At 42.1% G+C, this 19,925-nt stretch overlaps 1 protein-coding gene across 5 annotated transcripts in view; it reads right to left on the bottom strand.

Moving 5' to 3' along the window:
• Positions 1 to 19,925, bottom strand: part of LOC111595451 (nephrin) — a 79,053-nt gene that overhangs the window by 2,502 nt on the left and 56,626 nt on the right. For 2 of the 5 annotated variants that reach the window (XM_023309179.2, XM_023309180.2), the window contains 16 exons: positions 18,726 to 18,931; positions 16,464 to 16,577; positions 15,615 to 15,824; positions 15,374 to 15,525; positions 14,573 to 14,717; positions 13,190 to 13,320; positions 11,459 to 11,618; positions 10,562 to 10,776; positions 10,220 to 10,301; positions 8,820 to 8,979; positions 8,493 to 8,629; positions 8,019 to 8,192; positions 6,557 to 6,919; positions 6,203 to 6,477; positions 3,710 to 3,865; positions 197 to 556 (listed from right to left, as the gene is read on the bottom strand). In XM_023309179.2, coding sequence (XP_023164947.2) covers positions 197 to 556; positions 3,710 to 3,865; positions 6,203 to 6,477; positions 6,557 to 6,919; positions 8,019 to 8,192; positions 8,493 to 8,629; positions 8,820 to 8,979; positions 10,220 to 10,301; positions 10,562 to 10,776; positions 11,459 to 11,618; positions 13,190 to 13,320; positions 14,573 to 14,717; positions 15,374 to 15,525; positions 15,615 to 15,824; positions 16,464 to 16,577; positions 18,726 to 18,931 — 3,040 coding nt within the window. The remainder of the gene's footprint in view (positions 1 to 196; positions 557 to 3,709; positions 3,866 to 6,202; positions 6,478 to 6,556; positions 6,920 to 8,018; positions 8,193 to 8,492; positions 8,630 to 8,819; positions 8,980 to 10,219; positions 10,302 to 10,561; positions 10,777 to 11,458; positions 11,619 to 13,189; positions 13,321 to 14,572; positions 14,718 to 15,373; positions 15,526 to 15,614; positions 15,825 to 16,463; positions 16,578 to 18,725; positions 18,932 to 19,925) is intronic. The other 3 variants (XM_023309182.2, XM_023309181.2, XM_023309184.2) reach the window with 2 other exon arrangements.

A 19,925-nucleotide genomic window follows, 5' to 3' on the forward strand; every position in this document is an offset into this window, starting at 1 on the left:
AAATGTTTACCGCCTCCCTCGCCCTCACCCACTCGCTCACCCTCTACAAACAAAAAAAACTCACTTTGCATATTGATGCTTTCAACGTTTTGGACATTAAGCGCCTTCCTCAACTGGCTGCTATCAACAAGCAGCCAGAAGTCGCTGCCCAGTAGCTGCCCAGCCGGGACTAGAAGTACATCAAACAGACACTTACCACATCGCTGCCATAAAGGCTCATGCCGACGCCAACGCCAACGCCGACGCCGACGCCAACGCCAACGATGCTTCCGTTTCCGCCAGCGCCATTGGCCGCTGCCTGCTGGTGCTGCTGCTGCTGAACGACAGGCCCATTGCCGGGCGCGGCTGTCGAGGATGTGGCCACCAGTCCCATGCACGTCACCGGCTGCAGCAGCCCATCTCCAGTGGCTACCACGCTGTGAGCAAATATGGGCGGCGGCGGCGTGGGCGAAAAGGTGGCCAATTGTGATGGATGCGACATGGTGACACCGGTGATGGTGCTGTTCGTGCCAAACATGGGACTCGTCGAGTACATGGGGTGATGTGCCAGATCGATCTATATGTGTGCGCGTGTGAAAGAGCATAGGGAAAAGACAACAAGCAATAGATAGACAGAGAGAGTGGGAGAGAGGTAGAAAGAGAGAGAGAGAGAGAGAGAAGATGGAAAATGTAATGATTTATATGCAACAATTTCAGCGCGAGTTCGTGGCTTTGTATTTGTTTTGTGATATAGCGCAGCTGCTTACTGTGAGCTATTCTGTCTGACGCAGCAAGTTAGATGGATGAGCACTACATAACATACATAACAATATAACAAATATCCAAGGCGACTAAAACTTTCTCCTATATCTTTTTTTTTTTTACTGCTTAAAAGTATTTAAATATTTATTTTAAATTTAAATATTTGTTTAAAATAATTTTATACATTTTATAAAAATTAAAATGTATATTGTGACGCATTAAAGAATTTAAAAATTAAAAAAATTAATTTCAAATAAATTATTTCTAATTGATATTTTAAAGAAAAGTTCAAAAATTGTTGAAACAACCCTCGCAGCCATTTCGTTCACTTACACACTCAAATTAACACATGTATGCATGCGTGTTCTATGCCTATTTATGTGCATAGGTACGTGAATCTGGCGTTGCTTTGTGTACTTAGGTGTGGCTGCCTCCTATCACCTGCGGAGGCGCCGCCTATGCAAGCGTTTAGCTCTCATGTTTTGTTATTGTGATTGTTGTTGATGTTGGTATTTGTTATTGTTGTTTCTAGTTAATAATGCTGCGCATGGCGTTTATTTAGCCAAAACGCATGCCCCGCCCACTTACTGCCACCGCAGGGCAGAGCCGCGTGTGGGTGTGTGTGGCTGTTGGTGTGAGTGTTAGTTGGCCAAATGTTTGTGCGTGGCATATTAACGCTTATCCCAGTGCGAATGTGCTGGTGTACTAAAGTGTGGTCAAAATTTATGCACTCGACGTGCTTCTAGTGAAACTAATTTCAACGTAAAATAAATTCTAATTGCCTGGTGTAGATCATGGCTCCAACAAAAGCTTCAGATATATATAAAAAACGCATTCTTAGTTAGAAATAATGTTCGTCTCTGGCTGCAGATAAAATTCATTTGCGTATGAGCATTTAATTGTTTCCTATGAGCTAAATATTTTATTTGGCTTTCAGACTTCCGCATGAATGTGCTGAGAGCAGGGCATGGCATATATCACACCCGAGAGTCCGAACATCTTATTGTTCTGCCTGGAACAGAGAGAGCGAGGCAAAGACAATTTTCATGGCAATGATTTAGAACAAAGTCACTGAAATTGCCTTTTAAATAGTTTATGCCAATAAAAATATACATATTTTATAAACAAGATTAGAAATTACATTAGAAGCAGACTTTGTGCACTGCTCTGGCCGGCAGAAGTTTGTGTTTCTAATTGCATTTCAGCATAAAATCACACAACTAAAGTATTAAAATGCAATTGGGCTGCCATAAATATTGCTTCAGTTCAATATGAAGTCAAAGCTGATTAAATTATTTGTTTTTGTCAACACTCTGCCAACTAGTTGAAGCCCCACTGGACCGAGACACCCATTGTAAAACTCAGCCGCAAAGCGCAGTTTGAAAACTTTTAAAACAAACAACAACAAAGCTGCAAAAGCTGTTGTTGAAGCTGTACAAAGTGCATACATATATAATCGAATTAAAATAATTGCCATGAAAATAAAACAAAGAACTAAAATCAACGGCAAACATTTTGCCTGCTGGTCAGAGAACTGTGTGCTGTGTACAACTTTTCGATAAATGACAATAAAGCCATAGAATGTCATTAGGTGAATGGTTTGGCCTCGACTGCTCCCTTGCTGCTGCCATTCAATGTGCTTGTTGTAGTTGCCCATCGTTGCTGTAGTTGTTGTTGTTTTGTTCCCCATAAAAGTTGTTTGAAAATGTTCGAGCACACAAACACAGACACGCAGACAAACTGCAGCTTAAGTGCATTTTAAGAGCAGACCAAAAACATCCATTGACCACTACAAATGCCAGAGCACACAACATGCACATAACTCAAGTCATTACAATAATTGTTGAAATCAAAGCCGACCGATAGACAAAGAACCGAGCAGGAGGAGCCCAGCAAAAGCGGTCCATATCTGGCTCGATCGGGTTGCTTGGCAAACTGACATAGAACTAAAGCACTCCAATAGCAGTCCAGATGGAAAAACTCGCACACTGACCTCAAGGTACATTGCTAAATTGTGTGTTTCCAACTAAATCAGTCTGATAACGTTTTTTGCCATTCGAACTGCTTCCGTTGCGTCCCACAATTATATTATATATAAGATTCCCATCATTTTTAGATTCCACTAAATTATTTGAATCTAATTATTGTTCACTTATGTGGAGTTCCTTGGATGCCAAGTGTGCCTATCGTAAGTGTATTTCAATGTGCCTTAACTAGATTTATTTGCCTGCTCTGGTCTGGACTGGCAAGCGCATTACGTATACGCCTTGCTGGATGGCAAATGCATATTCAGTGCGAAGTGGAGCAGCCGCGCTTGATTCAGTTTCGCATGCCTCACTTAGACACAGACACACAGGCACACTCTCACACATGCACAGTTATCAAATCATATTGCAGCTGCATCAAATTGTCTTCAATACTTTCATGTTGCCCCTGCGTATGGGTAATGTCGAGCTCATTTTTTGTCAATAGAAGACAAATATTTGTGTGCAATGCTTTGCATGGTTTTCGGTGCCAGCTGTCAGTTTATTGATTTGCCAGCTGCAACTGGCAGTAAAAGTGTGTGTGAGGGGTATCAGCATGCGATGGCAGTAATTGATTTTGGCTCAGATCTCGAGAAGTAATTAAAAATCTTGTGGCAGCTTGTAATGAGTTATGTGTGGCAAGCTGAGGCAGCTATAAATAAAGCGCAACACATCACGTAAATGCAATAACAAAAAACGTTCTCGATTTTATTAAAGCATAAATCATAGCAACAAAAAAATTAAATTAACAATGCATTCAGCTAAACAGCACTACGAACAAAAAAGCAATTGCGCCTGCTTTAGACACGCGTTGCATAGCCCTGCATGTAGAGCGCACCAGTCCCGCCCACATTATCGACCACAGCGCCAGCTACGTAGCTGCTGCCCGACACCGTGGCCGCCTGCCAGTCCGCCAAAATTTCATCATCCATCATAACATTTACCTGCGAGTAGATGTTCGGCTCGGCTCGCTTCAGATCCGTCTGCCTCGGCCGTCCCAAGGTGGCGCTGCAATAGGGCGTCAGGCGTTGGACGCCGCCAACGCCAACGGCATTGCCCACAAGTGGGGCACCAGCCAGCTCGGTATAGCTGAGCTCAGTCTGAGAAGAGAGAGAGAGAGAGAGAGAAAGAAGGTGAGTTGAAAGTTTCAATATGTTGAGTCAATCACTTTCAGTTTGCCCGGCAGTTGCATAATTGTCGAGTGTGAAGTTTTGCCAGACTGAGGCTAAACGGGACCTGAGCTCTATTTAAGCATAGAGCGTAAAGCCCCAGAGGTTCGTTAACTGTTGAAATTGCAATTTAATTAAAATGCTATATTTATACCCTTTACCAATTGACCTCTCCTAGGGTTTACATAAGACAGGGCAATTAAAAAGCATTTAATTAGCAGCAACTTCACGAGTTTCGATTCGAGTTTAGACTGTTGAATGCATTTTTTATTTTTTTTTTAATCCTGTTATGAAATGACTTATATACTAAATGAATATATTAGTAATTAATTTAATATTAGTAAATTTGTTTAAGTATTCAAGTAGACACAGTTCTGCTGAGATATCTCAGGATAAACGCCAGACAGAGCTGTCAAACATCTTCAATTAATTCGAGCAATTATTTCCAAAAAAAAAAACATTTAATAGAAATTAATTATTTCAATGGCAATTTCTATTTCACCTGTCAGGTAAGAATTTAAAATTGCTTCTAGTCAATCAGAAACCACAAATCAGCAAGGTAAGACTGGCGCATTGTTCCCGAAATTACATTTGAACAAAAAAATCTGTCTTAAAACTAACAAAAATAATTTCTGAGCTCCGCTTTTCACACCTTAACAATTTTTGTAAAAATGTTGCTGGTTTAGGATTTTGTGTCTTGCTCTTGTGTTGGGCATATCCACGCCCACCGACAGTGCGCAATGCTCACATGAAACGCCTGTTTGTAATGTGTCTGGGCTGCGCTGTGCCCTCGTCTCTTCAATGCCCTTCACCGACCCCACCTTGCAGCAGCCACTTTCAGTTAGCATCTGCAGCCACGAGCAGAGCACAGCGCACACTTGCCGTTTATTGCATTTTGAGTTTGCAGGCTAGCGGCAACAAAAGCAACAACACACAAACACACAAACAGTTATACTGAAAACGCGCGCATCCTTTGCCAGCTTTGCTCCTTAGCGATGCTTTTGCTCGTCTGGACGCTTGTCCGCCTGCAACTTATTTTTATTAAATTCGCAAATGGGAAATTTATATTGCTACAGCTGCTGCTGCTGCTGTTGCTGAGGCTGTCCTTGTTGTTGCCAGTGGGCGTGGCATGCACACACCCACACATACACAGGGGGAATTTCTACTTAAATGATTTTCAAATTATGTTGGTTTTGCTGCAGCAACTGGGGCTGCTGCCACGCCCCTGCTCGTTGTTTTCTATTTATCTGCGCGACCTTCACCGATTTTGTCTACTGAGTGTTTTGGGCGGATTTTTGCTTGCATTCTCGCCAAACGATAAAATACCCATATATATATATATATCTATATATATATAATATGTTGGTGTTTGTATCTTGTTTTTTTTGTAGTAGGTGTTGCCCATGAAATTGCATAGCTGGCGCCAAAGATTTAGTAGGAATTTCGGCTGTCGATTTTTAAATTATGTGCGATTATTTTTACAGCTTGGCTGGCCGTAACAAGGTAGCCATAGGTCAAGGCGAGTTGATCCAATTAATTTAATTTAGAGACAGCCCAAGGAATTTCTGAACAAAATTCCAGTTTACCTAGCTGCCCAACAGACTGATTAACACACAGCAAGTAATGTACCTGGAATGTTTAGATAGGCTTTCGACTTGAATCGAAGGTGGAAAATGGTATTTTGTAGCCGGAAGTTATTGAATCATTTAGCTATAATTTATGTGGCTAGTTGAGTTGAACGCCTTTAATTGGGAAGCATAATTTGCCGTTGTATATTCATATTCATACAGCAAATCCGATTGACATGGGAGTCAGCACTCTCATAAACATTTGCCTTTAAAATATTTGAACTGCTTAAAAGAGAAAGCAACAAATAGAAACCTGAATTTATTGATGGCTATTGTGGAACTATTTGTTGTATGTGCCTCGGTGTCCGTTTGTCTGGGTGAGCGAGAACAGCAGCAACAAAGCGCCCATCAATTGCGGCTTAAATAATGAACTGCTTGCTGGCCATAAAAACCACTTAACCCGAAATATGCGAAAAGTAAGAACGGTAACAACAGCAGCAAGTGGATGTGGCTGGGGGCTGTGCGCATAGTTCGCCACCTTGGCCAGGTGGTAGGTGGCAGGTGGATCTATATGTGGCCAACAGCTGGCCACCTGCCCCGGCTATAAATTAAGATGGCTGCCAACGCGGCCATATTGTAAAAGGTTAAATGTTTGACTGTCGGCTAAGTGCGGATTAGGGCTCAGCCGGGCATAACTCACCTTCTGTTGTTGCTGCTGCTGCTGTTGGAGTTGGTGTTGCTGCTGCTGTTGATTGGCGTAAGCGCCCATTTTGCTAACGGGTATAAGCGTATTATATTGTATATACTGGCCATGGGCTGTGGGCGGGCCGGACTTTTTATCGACTACAGCATACGTGGGCATAATGTGATCGTAGGTTGTGGAGGTTATCACGGCATTCTGCTCGGCCAATGCAGCCGTGGCATAGGCACGATTGTGACCCTTTGTTGTCCACTCATCGTCCACATCGTGTCCATCTGCAAAATGGCCAGAGAATCATAGTTAGTTGTCAAGGACAGCGGCGGCAGAGTTAAGTGATAGAGGATGTCGGCCCACCTTGTGGTATTATGTCCGGATTCTTATCAATGCTGTCCAGGCTGCTCGTCACGTGACACGTCTCGCGGCCAATGCGATGCATATCCTGCACTGATTGGCCACCATTGTGTGCCAGTGTGCCGATGCCCAGGCTGCCATTGTTGTTGCTGCCGAGAATGCCGAGGTTGCCGTTGCCATTGGCGGTGCTGCTGCTCCCGTTGCCCGGATGCGAGTAATTATTGCGATCGCGTCCCGACGAGCCGCGCACTCGCACCACCACCACGATGATGAGCGCCACTAGAAATAAACTGCCCACAATGCCAGCCAGTATGCCAAGGAATGGCCGGATGTCCTCGATGAGGGGCCCATTGGCCAACGATTGGTCTGCGTGATATGGACGGAGGTGGGAGTAGGTCGGGCGGGATTTGGAAGAGAAAAAATGGAAAAGAGAAAATTCGCAGGATAAGCGCGTGCTACAATAATTTTACGAGAATGCATTGCATATTTTTCTGCCTGTCTTTATTCTTGCATATTTTTTGTTATCCCTCTCACTTCCTCTCGCCCTCGCTCTCCCTCTCTCACTCTCGCTTTTTGCTGCTGTTCTCTTCTTTGCATTGTTTTATGAGCTGCTAACTACGTTCCGTTGTCGGCCCCGGTCCCGGTCCCGGTCTCAGTCTCAGTCTCGGTTTCTAGACCCGTCCTCATTGTTGTTGTTTTCGTTGTCGGTCCCAGTTTCTGCTGCACGTGCTTGGAATTTAGTGCCGCTTTAATGAGCTGCATGTGTGTTGGTGGCTTCTGTACGTGTGTGTGTGTGTGTCCAGAACGTGTGTGGTCCGTTGTAAGCCGCTCAGTGTTAAGGTTGCTAATTTTTGTCTCAGCCGCCGGCGGCATGTCGAGCATTTTTAGTAGCCAAAGCTAAAACCCAAAGCCTGAAACAGTTGTTCAAATATTCGTCCGGATTTATCGTGCGAACTTCGTTAGTCACATTGCAAGGGAAAATTATTCAAATCGTATGCAAAGTAAGTCATCAAATTGAAAAACTCAATCGACACAAAATACAAAATAAAATTTAATGTAATTTATTGAAATAAAATTAATGAACAACAAACAAAAATCAAATTAAATAATGTTAACAAAATCGAGAAAAATAAAAATTAAAATAAACAATATAAAACTAAACAAACATATATCAAAATTTGCAGCACTTAAAATATATTTAACAAAAAAATAAACAGAAAAATTCGAAATTAAAAAGGAAATTAATTCCATTTTACTTGAGATGCATCTTTTAAAAATCAAACAATTTTTGAGAGAACAGAAAAATGTGACAGAAAATTAAAAGTTAATTAAAATCTTGAATTATTAAAATAATAAAGTGCGCTCAAGCAAAACATCAGATATGCGTGTGTGAACTTTGTGAAATTGTGCTTGGAGCTTGGAATAAAGGATTAAATGAAGATCTTAAGCTCAAAGTAGCCACTACCTTCGTCGTACGCCCCCTTGCCCACGCCCATAAACTCATCCTCGTCGCATATGCAATCGCTTGTTGTTGCCTTTGATGTGCTGTGTGCTGTTGTTGCTGTTGTTTTTGCTGTTGTTGGTGCACTGCCATGGGCAGGCTTAAAAGCTTGATAGGACCTGGTAAATGTTATTTGAACTGAAAGCATGCAACCAAAGTGTAAGAAAGAAATGTTAGAGAAAGCAAAGAACTTAAAGCAAATTAAAAGACAAATCAAACCGTCAGGCACGCACTGTGCGATTGAGTAACTGAGTCATGAGTAACTGTAGCTGCCTGCCATGGTGCAAGACCATCGGCAATTAATTTGTAGGCAATGATTGCCCGTACGGCCGGAACAGCCAGGACATATCAGGACATGCATGAAATTGCAAACCCAGTTGGCTCCCCGCCCCCCTCCAAATGTACCCGCAGTCGATTTCGGGCCCAGCCCAGACTCACCCGTTTGCTTCTCGGGATCCTTCAGAGTGTAGACCTGCAATATAGTCGCATTGCTACGTCCCTTGCTGTTGTGGGCTATGAGGAAGACATTGTAGCCCATGCCGGGCTGCAGACCGCTCACCTCAAAGTACGGCTTCCTGTAATGCGCGTCAAATCGATATTTGAGTGTCCCAGGCAAAGCCACAAAAAGAACGAGAAACGATAAATGAACAGTGCAAGGCAACGATTGCGTCCTCTGTCTATGCGTTTAACATGCCTCGCTGAGTCATGTTGTGTAATGCAAAAGTCACATGGCGTGTGATTCGGACTCGAGTCGGCTCTACTCACTTTGATTTGTAAATTTTGGGATAGCGCGTCGTTCCGTTCATATAAACCTCCATGATAAAGTCCTGCGGCAGGCCACCATCGAAGCCCTCAATGCACTCGATTTGAAAGCCGGACGATGTCTGATTGAGCAGCGTGCAGTTCAGCAATGGATCCGGTTCGCCTGTTCAAGCAGACAATTTATTTTTATTTTTCCGTATTGTTATTCTGCTTAGCTTAGCACTGAAGCAACAAATTGCCAAAGCTACATATGCGACGTGATTGACGCAACTGCAACTGCAACAGCAACTTCACTACACTACATAAATTGTGACTTTAGCATCAATAAGCCACTGTAGCAGCTACCGAGCTAACAGCAACTGGCCAAGCAGCGCTGCTGCCAAAGTCATCAACAAATCAGCACAATGGGACACCTGCGACCCAAGCTAAGCATAAACAAAAACACAGACACCCACTGATGGAGTCGGATGCAGAGCGAACGTTAACTATGAACCTTCATATACCCTGCTACCATGTAAATTCTATTCAGGTGAAACTTTGAACCCATAAATGTAATTATGGAAATAAATGGGAATGCTTATTAGTAGAGCAGAGGTGGGGGCGGAAGACTGTATAGATGCTCACAGTTATTTATAGGCAATTCATATTTGAGATATGCTATACAACTGAATACAGGAATGTTGATTTTCTCAGGAAATGCTAAAGTATATTTATAAATAGACATTTGATTATTTAAAGGCTGGTTGAATACGTGCAAATATACAGAGAAAACTCTAAAGTGTGTTGCCTTAATTAACTGATGATGTATGGAATTTGGTATTTTATACATAAAGCATTGCTTTGAAACCTATTGCAATGTTGAATATTATTCAAAAATATTTTTGATTTGATATAAAACCATTAGCAAGTGTAGTTTATTTACTTTAATATTATTATTATTTTTTATTTATTTTTTTATTGATTTGTCACTCATTTGAAGCAAAAACTCTTAATGCAATTTGAATATTTTCCAATTGTGAATGGAAATGTATATAGTTATATATATCTGCTAAGCAGTGTCATCAATATTTGAGAATCATATTAAGTTTAGTTTCTGTTAGTTTTATTTTAAAATTTTGAAAAAGTATCGGATTATGCAAAAAATAAACGATGAAGTAAAATGTGAAATGCCAGAAAAAGATGGAAATCCTTGCCTCGTAACAGTCGAAACTAAAAAATAGAAATATGATCCCAAATAGTTACATAACCTGTGCTACCCTAAGCGCTACAGTTTCGTAAGCGCTTGCTGTAGCCGCTGTGCGGAAATGAGAGCAACGGGACAAACACGTGGGCGCCACGCAGGTGGTAGGTGGCCCAGGCACGTCAGTTGGCTTCTTTCCTGTATGTTTTGGTTAGGCACTCACCTGCTGGCGCTATTGTGTACACGCAGGGCTCGCTTTGATCGCCAATTTCGTTGCTGGCCCAGCACAGAAGCGTTCCGTAGTCCTGCGAATGCCAAATAAAAGAGTTCACAGTCAGAAGTTAACTTGTGTGTGTGTGGGTGCATGTGGAGCCTGGCATGAGTGACAATGGAATGGTATTTCGTTGGCTTAATTTATGCATGCAATGCGGCGTTGGCGACACACCTTTTCGGCCTTAATTGAAAATTCAAAACCGCAATTCGTTTGGAAAATTATGTGCCGCCCAGTTGAGGAGGCCATGTAGTGATTTATGTGAGCCTAGTGTGAGAAGCGAGGCATACTTACGTTCTCCACCATGGGCGTATAGTGGGCCACACTGCGGCCACGGTCGACGGCCACCAGCGATGCGGGTATATCGGCTGTCTCGCCTTGCGATGCATTGAATTTCCAGACGTATGTTGCCTCCGCGGGATTCGCATCGATTTCGCATGCAACTTTAACGGTCTCGTGGCGTCCCGAACTGTACGTGGTGCGCTGCCCGACGCGGCACACAGGCGCAACTGAAATGGAGTCAGAATCGAAGGTGGAGGCAGCATCAGTACGTGTCTGTGCAAATTGGCAATGGCATTTGCATAATTAAAGCAAAACATTGCGAAACTTGAGTTCAATTTGTGTTTAAATGGCCACAGACAACACACTGTCCAACAAAACTGCTCGTTTGCAACGTTCTGCTCAATTTGCTGTGCGGCAACTGAAACTGACAATTGCCAGCTGCCAACTGGCTGGCAACTGGCAACTGGCAACTTTTTGAAAAGTCTTAAAAATTCTACTACTTCTACTGAATTCATATAGAAAGCATAATATCAATGCAGCTCTCTTTCTCTGAGGCTTTCCATTTTCATTTGCGCCCAGCATCGGGCAATGAAAACTCTCAAATTTAATCAATTTCGATCTTGTTATTTAATATTTATTTGCAAATTGTGCTTTTGTTGGCAATTACTTTCATTGGCATATTTGCTATGCAACGGCAGACAGCTGAGTGAGACAGTTGCAACATGTTGAACATTAATTGGCTGCAGAGCTAATGAATGCAGATGCCATGTTATTTTTGTCTTGCCTGGGACTTGTCAGCATTTAGCTGCCAGTCTGTTTACAAATTTGAACAATAACTATTTAGATGAATAAACTTTGTTGTATTAAGAGCAATTGGCTCATTAATAGTTGAAGTCTCGAGTTACTCACAGCGAATGTCCAGCTGGACGGGATTGCTCTCGCCGTCGCCTTCACGATTGCTGCCAACGCAGGTGTAGATGCCAGTTCTAGCCCGGCTTGCATTCTGCAGCACCAGACTCTGATTGGCCACGACGATGCCCTCGGCGGGATTATTCTCCAGTATCGCGCCCTGCAACGAAATGAGGCGAGAGTTAAACGTGACGTTCCACAATTTATTGGGTTAAATTCAATTTGACGATAACGGCGCATTGAAATAAATTTAATTTGAGGCTAATAACACTTTCATGTTGCCTGGCACACATGTTGCCCTGCGGCACCATGGAAGGACCCCCATGTTGACTAGGAGGGCGTGGCTGCATAATTTAGGACCCTAGCTGCATAAATTGTTAAGTGCTTTTGCAGCTAAATAATTCAATAATAAATTGTAGAAATTCCTGTATACCACGCGTGTGCGTGTGTGTGAGCATGAGTGTGAGTGTGTGTAGATTTTTTTCTGCCCTAAAATATGCAACAATTATGTGGCGCTGGAGAGTGAGAGCCGTTTTTCGATTTGTTGTGTAGCCTCAAGGTAATTTATGTATAGTGAATAATGAAAATAATAACGTGCAATAAACGACTTCAATTTTTCGCTGCTCTGGCTCTCGCTTCGCCTGTATGTTTAAGCTGAGCCCCGGGCCAAACGGTTAGCAAGCCAAAGCATTAATATTGACGTTGTATTGAATTAGCCATATTGATGGTATGTCTAGATACACATATATGCTTGTAATTACATATATAAAACAATTCTTGAAACTTGTGAAAATGCTTTAAGGTATTTAAAGCTATTTGGTATTAATTCTGAAACCTTTAACAGCTGCAGCAAATTTATATTTCTAAGTAAATAGTTTAAATAATATTGGAATAACAAATCTTTTTAATGTTTCAATAGTATTTTGTAAATAAAATGTGTTCGACATATTACTTGATAGCAAATTTAATAGGCATTATGGATATATAATTCTGCAGTTTATATTGGCTTTGCTCTATAAGCAGTATATATTTATGTTCTAGCATCCAGTTCATGAATATATGAAACAGAGAGTGGTTATATATAGAGGGAGAGCCTTCAATAAACTCTCTTTAAATAGAAAGTCGTCTCAGACCCATATGGAATACCTTAATTGCACATAAAGAAAATTCCAGTTTCGCAAAATAAAAGCTACGAAAATGCCCTGTTGCTGCCTGGCTTGGGATAAATGCAGTGCTAATTGAGATACGTCTACTGTTTAAGCATCTCTCTTCGTTTCTATTGCTTATATTTTTGAGTACTTGGGTTGCTTCGAATGTTTATTTAATGGGAGCTGTGCAATTGTATATCAGAACTTATCTCTTATACTGAAATTCGCTTTATTTATGTTATTTATTTTCTTCATGTGAATTGGTTTTGAGAACTTTAACTTTTATTTGTAATAAAATATATACAACTGTGTGGGCTGTACTATATTTTGGTTATCATTTGATTTTATTAAATATTATTTATTTTTTTATGTAACAAATGTAACTAGATTTTCATGATGACTGCTATTCAATTATTTATTTTTATGTCTTTTGCTCTCTTATTTTATTTAATATCAGTAAATTAATAAATATAATAAATATATATTTATATAAATATATATTTATATATATATATATTTATATATATAAACTTGTTTACATTTTTTTTGTATGCTGCTTAACTTTAATTTATTTTCTACTTACATTATGCCGCCAGCTGACTTTGTAGATCCACGGATTCGACTTAATATTGCACTCGAAGAACACATCGACTCCCTCTCGCAGCGTTGCATTCAGAGAATTCGTGCCCAGCTCCAGGCTGACAACGGGTATATCTGTATGGGCGGGCAGAACGTAAGTAAAGTGGATTTACCCAATGCGTATAAGACATGCACAAAACCACTTGAAACGATTCCCTGCCAAGGCAACTAAGCGCAAATTACTTAAGCGCCACACCGCACCAGACCAAGCCACGCCCACAAGCTCCAACGCGACCAAGTAAATCATAAAAAGCGTAAAACAAATAAAATACGGCGTAGCACACAAAGGTGTAATTATTTTGTAAGCCTCACAAATTAGGCAATTTAAGTTGTGAAAACTCGTTGGGCCAGCCTCCTGCTGCCTGAGCTTGTGCTTGTGCTTGTGCTTGTCGGCAATTAGTCAGGAACCAGAGAGGATTTTGTATTTTGTCTATGGAAAGCGGCAGATGTGGAGCCGAAATGGACAGCAAGGATTTATTTTTTGGTGCGAGTGGCCCTAAACAAGTAAAATCTGAACTTAATTAAATCAAAACTGGTCTGCGGAATGCGCGAATCAATTAAGCTTATTAAGCAATCTATCAAATTGTGCAAACAAGAACAGCCAACCCAGCCCAAAGGGTTGCCCAATGGACCACAAGTTTCAATACAATGTGCGGCGCATCATAAAAAAAAGATATATTTTGAAAGGTAAGCAACCAAAGCGCACAGCAAAGGCAAACAGGAAACGGAAGCGGTGCAGTGGATGCGGCGGTGGCGGTGGCGGTGTGCTGGGGGTGGTGGTATTGGCAGCGCTGCGGGGGGGGCCAGCTGTGGGGTGGATTGCCATTTAAATTTTGTGCAAACAGGTCGAAAAACTGTAAAAGCGTAAAGATGGCTTCGCAGTCGGCGTCGCTGCTTGCGGTGTTTGCGGCGGGTTAAAAAGTTTCGCAAGTTTGGCGCAAAGTTTTGCCGGCCGCCGCTGGAAATTAATTTGCCAAACTTGCCACAAGTTGGCACACAAAAAGCGGCAAGAAAATAAAATAAAAAAGCCAAATAACAGCAACCAAAAAAAAATTATAGCCTCTGCCTTTTGCAGCATTTTTGGGTGGAAGTATTTAAAGTCGATATTGGCAGAGGTGGCTCTGTGCTTTCCTTTTCATTAAAAGTTGCGGCAAACACATTAAATATTAAGTATACGCCGCCGTCGCTCAGGCATTAGCATTTAAAAGCCACCCAGAGTGACAGGAGCTGAGAGACTTTGATGTTGGCTAATAAGCAATTGAGCAATCCAGCAATTCAGCAATCTGGCAATCCAGCTGAAAAGAAATCTAAACGAAACGCAACTTACGATAGATGTCCAATTTCCAGCCATCCTCCATGCCCGACTCAGGTATCATGCCCTGTTCGGCGCGACAGGACAGAAACTTGCCGCGATCGTCGATGGTGGGCGTGAACGTCAGCACCGATGTGGTCATATTACCATCCGGATTGGCCTGCAAAGTCAACGAAATAGCAAAACAGTTAATGGTTCTCTCTGTGTGCTGCCAAGCGAGACAAAGGACGTTGGGAAGACCCCTCAGCGACGTGCTACGGACAGTTGTTGAGACCAGTCCCTCGTTTTAATTGAAGGCAGCTACGTGACTGCCGTTAAAGTAACTTCAATTACCACAAAGCATGTCCCCAAAAAGAGGGTTGACTAGCTGGGGGTGCTAACAACCCCCAGCATTGAAATTTGAATGTACACACCCTATCTGCAGCTGTTATGGGGCATACATAATAGTTGACTTAATATGTTTCAGTTAGTTTGCTCTGAAGCTTGAAGACGTTTTCTTGAAGACTTTATTTATATATATTCTATATCTATAGCTTAATTTAAAACAATTTATAAGTTGACTTCATATAGTCGCTACTATCAACTCTCTCACTAAATGCCTTTGCTTTCATAGTTTACATAAGCACTCTGAAGAGCTCGAGCGCATGAAGTTTTAGTCTGAAGTGCTTATGGAAGGACACAAGCTCTTAATACTCTTACGTAAGAGTTGAAATTGCTGTTAATTATAGGTGCTTCTGTAGTCGAACACCTTTAGTCAATTTTCAGTGAAGTTTGCGAGTCTCGAGGGTTTTCATGCTGCTCTGCTTGGGTACTTACAATTTCGTGCGTATTCTTCATGGGCGTGCTACCCTTCCACCAGGTTACCGTTGGAGCTGGACGTGAGCCGATGACTACGCAGCTGAGCTGATAAGAGTTTTCCGCCGAAAGCGGACGATTCTCACCCTGCAGCTTTACAATCAGGGGACGCACTGCACCGCAGACAATGATAAAAATTAATTAATTAGCTTTAGGGGGCGTGGCGCGTGGCACGTGGCGCATCCTTTTGGCGAAAACTCACAGTTCATGTCGAGGACGATGCTGCTGATAATTGGCGTTGTCAAATTATTGTTCTCTGCCCGGCACGTCAGCTGCATGTGAAGATTCTTGCGCTTTAGCTTCGCCAGCGAGAGCACATTGCCCACACGTCGCTCCGATAGCGGATGGCCCAGGCCGGAGCTATTGAACATTGTATTGCCGTGCCACCAGGTAACCCTCGGCTGTGGTCGACCTGCAGCAAAGCAGAATAGAAGAGAATTATTGAGTGCATCTGTGTCAGTGCGAGTGTGTGTGTGTGTGTGTGTGTGTGGTGTGCGGGTAGCTGCCAGGATAAAAGAAGCGGGTCAAACGGAGAGCATGGGCAGATATCTAGTGGATGTGTGTGTGCAACTGATATGTTTGTTATACGGCTTCGACTTGAGCTGGCCCCAGCTTCCTGTTCCCCTGCTTAGTTGCTCGCAGCGATTTGGCTGCTGTCTTTGACTGTTTGTTTATGTGCTCACAAGAGCAAGAAGTGCCCCCTATGTGTGTGCGTGTGTGTGTGCGAGTGTGCACAAGTGCCTTTCGCTATTTCATTTGTTGTCTTGTTTGGCTTTTAGCAATTTTCAAGTGCTCTCAATGCAATTTGTGTGGGCATTGTTGATGTTCCTTGTGTCTGCGTGTGTGTTGGCCGCTGGCTCGTGCAGTCGACAGCATTTCAGCAAATTTGAAATTAAATAAAATGCGAAATCTTTGCCAGCATTTTCATGCTCATCAGTTTTAATTGTCAGACACAAAAAGCAACGTCAACACTTGGCCAGATACTCGTACTCGTCGACGCTGGTGACGTGGGCGACGTGGCCGAGCTGTGGCACGTGTGGATGTAACTTACCGCCGATGGCCACGCACGTGACGTTCACACTGGAGCCCTCATTGTAGGGCCCGAGTGTGTGATCCTTGATGGTGGCTCCCTTGCTGTCCAGTATGATGATTGACTCCGGCGGTGCTGTTACAAATAAAGAGACGATAGTTTAGTAGTAAGAAGACTTTTCGGTAATTGAATGTGTTGAATGGATTAGCAGCAGCAAGAGGCATCTTTTTTATTTGATTTCTACTTAAGTTTTCACTAGGCTCTAATCTATTTAATTTCTCGTTTCTAAATTGCGTTGCGGGTTATCGGAGCGTGGCAAGCATCTTTTCTGGCTAAGCCCTTCAACAGAAGCTGCTGTCTAAATATTAAAGAGTCTCGACAGGCTGCCAGGTTTTATTCGCAGGACGTTAGTCCTTTAGCCAGGCGCCGCTTGCAGTTTGCAGGTTGCAAAAGTTCGACTCAAAGTCAGCACTTTCTATTTTATTTTATTTGAGTATTTTTTTTTTTTGTGTTCTGACCACGAGTTGGGCTGCAAGATGGCTTTACGATGCTCTCTTGGCCCGGCCAAGTCGTGCTGTGAAATATCTAGCTGTAAATTTTCGCCAACGTGTTGAGTAAACTTTTAATTTTCGCAAATTCGCTTGTTTTATTTGCCCACTTGCCACTGTTTTGACTTGTTTGCCCGAACAGCACGCGCCACGCTCCGATTATTCAGTGGAAAATATTTTCATTTTAGCTGGAAATCGTAGTTATTTGCTAGCTTTATGCATGGCCATTATTGCCGGAGCTTAGCTCAACATATTTGCTGGCAAATTTGCAAAACATGTCCAGGACTTACAGCGGACTTACTTTGTCCAACAGCGTCTTGTTAGCCCGGCCGCCGTTGACCCGCAGCGTCTTGTTACCGCTCGCATTAGCAGAGGCAAGTTGTCTAAACTGTCCACCCAAGGCTGAGGCAACTTTTAATCTAATACTCGTATCTTCTTTAAAGTTTTTGCCAACCGACGTACAAAGTTCTAAATCCAGCCATGGTTTTACGCTTCACATGTCACAAGCACACGCATCTACACACACACACACACACGCACACAATGACAGATGGTGGAGCAGCACTGTATGCTGAACATGCTCAAGAAGTTTGTAAAACATAACCACGCCCCGTTGGCCAACGCCGCTTAACGCTTCATCTGGCAGCAGCGACGCAGAGCTCGACGCCGACAGCGAAGCCAACGGCGACGCCGACGCAGACAGCAACTATTTACCAACAATATTTTTTTCTTATTGCCAACCCAAGACCTGGTCGTATATCTCAGCTAAACGCCTTTGGACTCGCATATAAATTTAAATGCGAAATTACAAGCTCTGGCTGTAGCCCTTTCCACACAGGTAGCCAAAACGCTTTTGAAAATACTCATATAAGAATAATAAAAGTAAGCAGTAAAAGAGCATTTCACGCTTAGTCGAGAGCCAAATGCAGCTAATCCTAACAGATAGTGGATAAATATATAAAAATGTCTTCTCACTGAGTGAGCGATTGACTGAGCGAGCGATTGACTGCTTAAAGCTCAGGCTAAATGGATGTCTCTATGCATTCGAAATGTGCTTAGAATCTTTTTTGAATCGGAACAGAATATTGACTAAAAGACTTAAATTAGCTGTGAATGCAGTTTACTTTCAGCTACAAGACATAGAACAGGATAAAGCTTGCTGAATAACATTAGAGTTAATTAAAGATTTGGTCTGTTTTATTAGTCAACGATTTTTGTATGTAAACTATATGAAATGCAAACAAATAGACTAACATTAGACATTAGACATTATATATATATATATATATATTAATTTATTTTTATTTGTTTTTAAAAGTCTGTCTAATAGAAATATATATTTAATCGTAATCAAATCCTCATCAATTTTTAATTTATTTTTTATTAATCTACTTTCCATGAATTTAATAAAAATCCAATATACAAATCGCTTTAATTTTTTGCTCTTCTAGCTGCAAGAGCGGGTAAGGCGCTAAGGCGGCAAAACTTTGCGCAAAGTTGGCACTTTAAAAGCTGTTTGAGTAGGAAGCAGGAAGAAAAGTCGTAGAAAAACTTGGCAGAGCATACAGTTGGCGTCTTGTTTTGTAACTAATGTGTTTGTTCAAGAGCTGAGTGGTGGCCAGGATATGTCGCTGCACAAATTAGCTGCTCAATTATGGTACTATGTCAATGCAATTGCTGCTGCTGCTGTTGGTGCATGCTGGAGTCCTCTGTAGCCAGAGTGCTCAATACTTACTTATGACAGTTAAATTCACTTTTGAGTTGCGTGTGGGGCTCTTTTGGAAGTCGACACGACAACGGTACTCGCCCGTGTCGTCCTCCGCTGTTGACTTGATGGTCAGCGTGCCGGCACGTCCTTCCACGTGAAAGGACAGTCGCTCCCGATACGTCTCATCCGACCAGTGCGTGCCCTGCGCAAAGTTCGAGTCGCGTGTATCCACGCTAAAAAGAAATTAAAGAAGAAAAAACCAGTTCGATATATATCAGAGTGAGTGTGTAAAGAAAGCAGCATTGAAATTTCCTCTCTAGCCGGAAAAAACAACAAACTTTAAAGCTGCCTCACCTAGCCGCAAACTTTTGCGAACTGTGTAATTGGGTTCTGGAATGAATTAATAATCTCACTTAATGTGCCACAGCCCCTTGGCCTACGCCCCTGGCACCACAGCCGTCTGTTGTAATTTATTGTTTTAGTTTGTAATTGTAGATTATTGATTAATTCCAGCTTTTTTCCTCTGTTTTTCAGTGCTTGTGGTTTAAGGGGGAGGGTGCTAAAAAGTTGCTATATTGAGCTCATTTCTGCGGTCAGTCAATATACTTAAAGTTTTTCCGTTGTTTTATTTTCATTTCCAGCTGCCGTGTCAAATCTTGGGCCATTGACTTTTTAAAAGTTGAATAACAGATTTTGTATCGAAGTAAAGTTTCTGCTGTTTTGCTGTTTGCATTGCCCGATGCTGACGCGACCTCTGGGTCAGCACGTGGCTGACTTAAATAGAAGGAAGTCATATATATAGATGTATAGACATATTTAATATATATATATTTGGGCGTCTACACTTTTGCGTCAAGTTTAACTGAACAAGACTTTAAGCTTTGAATATTTAGTTAAATTATAAGAAGTTTTCACAAATATAGTAAATTATAGTTAGGCAAGTTTTTATTAAAATAAAATTATATCAGGAAATAAGTTATACTGTTAAATTAATAACAGAGTCTGCTTTCTTAGTTGCTCAATTAATGATGGCCATCCGTTGCTGCAGTAGGACTGCTGCGCTGTGAGGCTGAGAGCTTGAGTAAAGAGTTGTGAAGGTATTATCCGAGTGAGTTCGCGCCTTAACTGCATGCCTATCAGATCCCTCTTACTCAGAAAGGGAGTCACCTGCTGCTGAGTGAGAGCCATCTCGGCTACTTAGTTCACAGATTGATTGTCAGTGGACGA

Source organism: Drosophila hydei, unplaced genomic scaffold, assembly GCF_003285905.1.
Source record: "Drosophila hydei strain 15085-1641.00,03,60 unplaced genomic scaffold, DhydRS2 tig00000060-arrow-pilon, whole genome shotgun sequence".
In the NCBI taxonomy this organism is placed as follows: Eukaryota; Metazoa; Arthropoda; class Insecta; order Diptera; family Drosophilidae; genus Drosophila; species Drosophila hydei.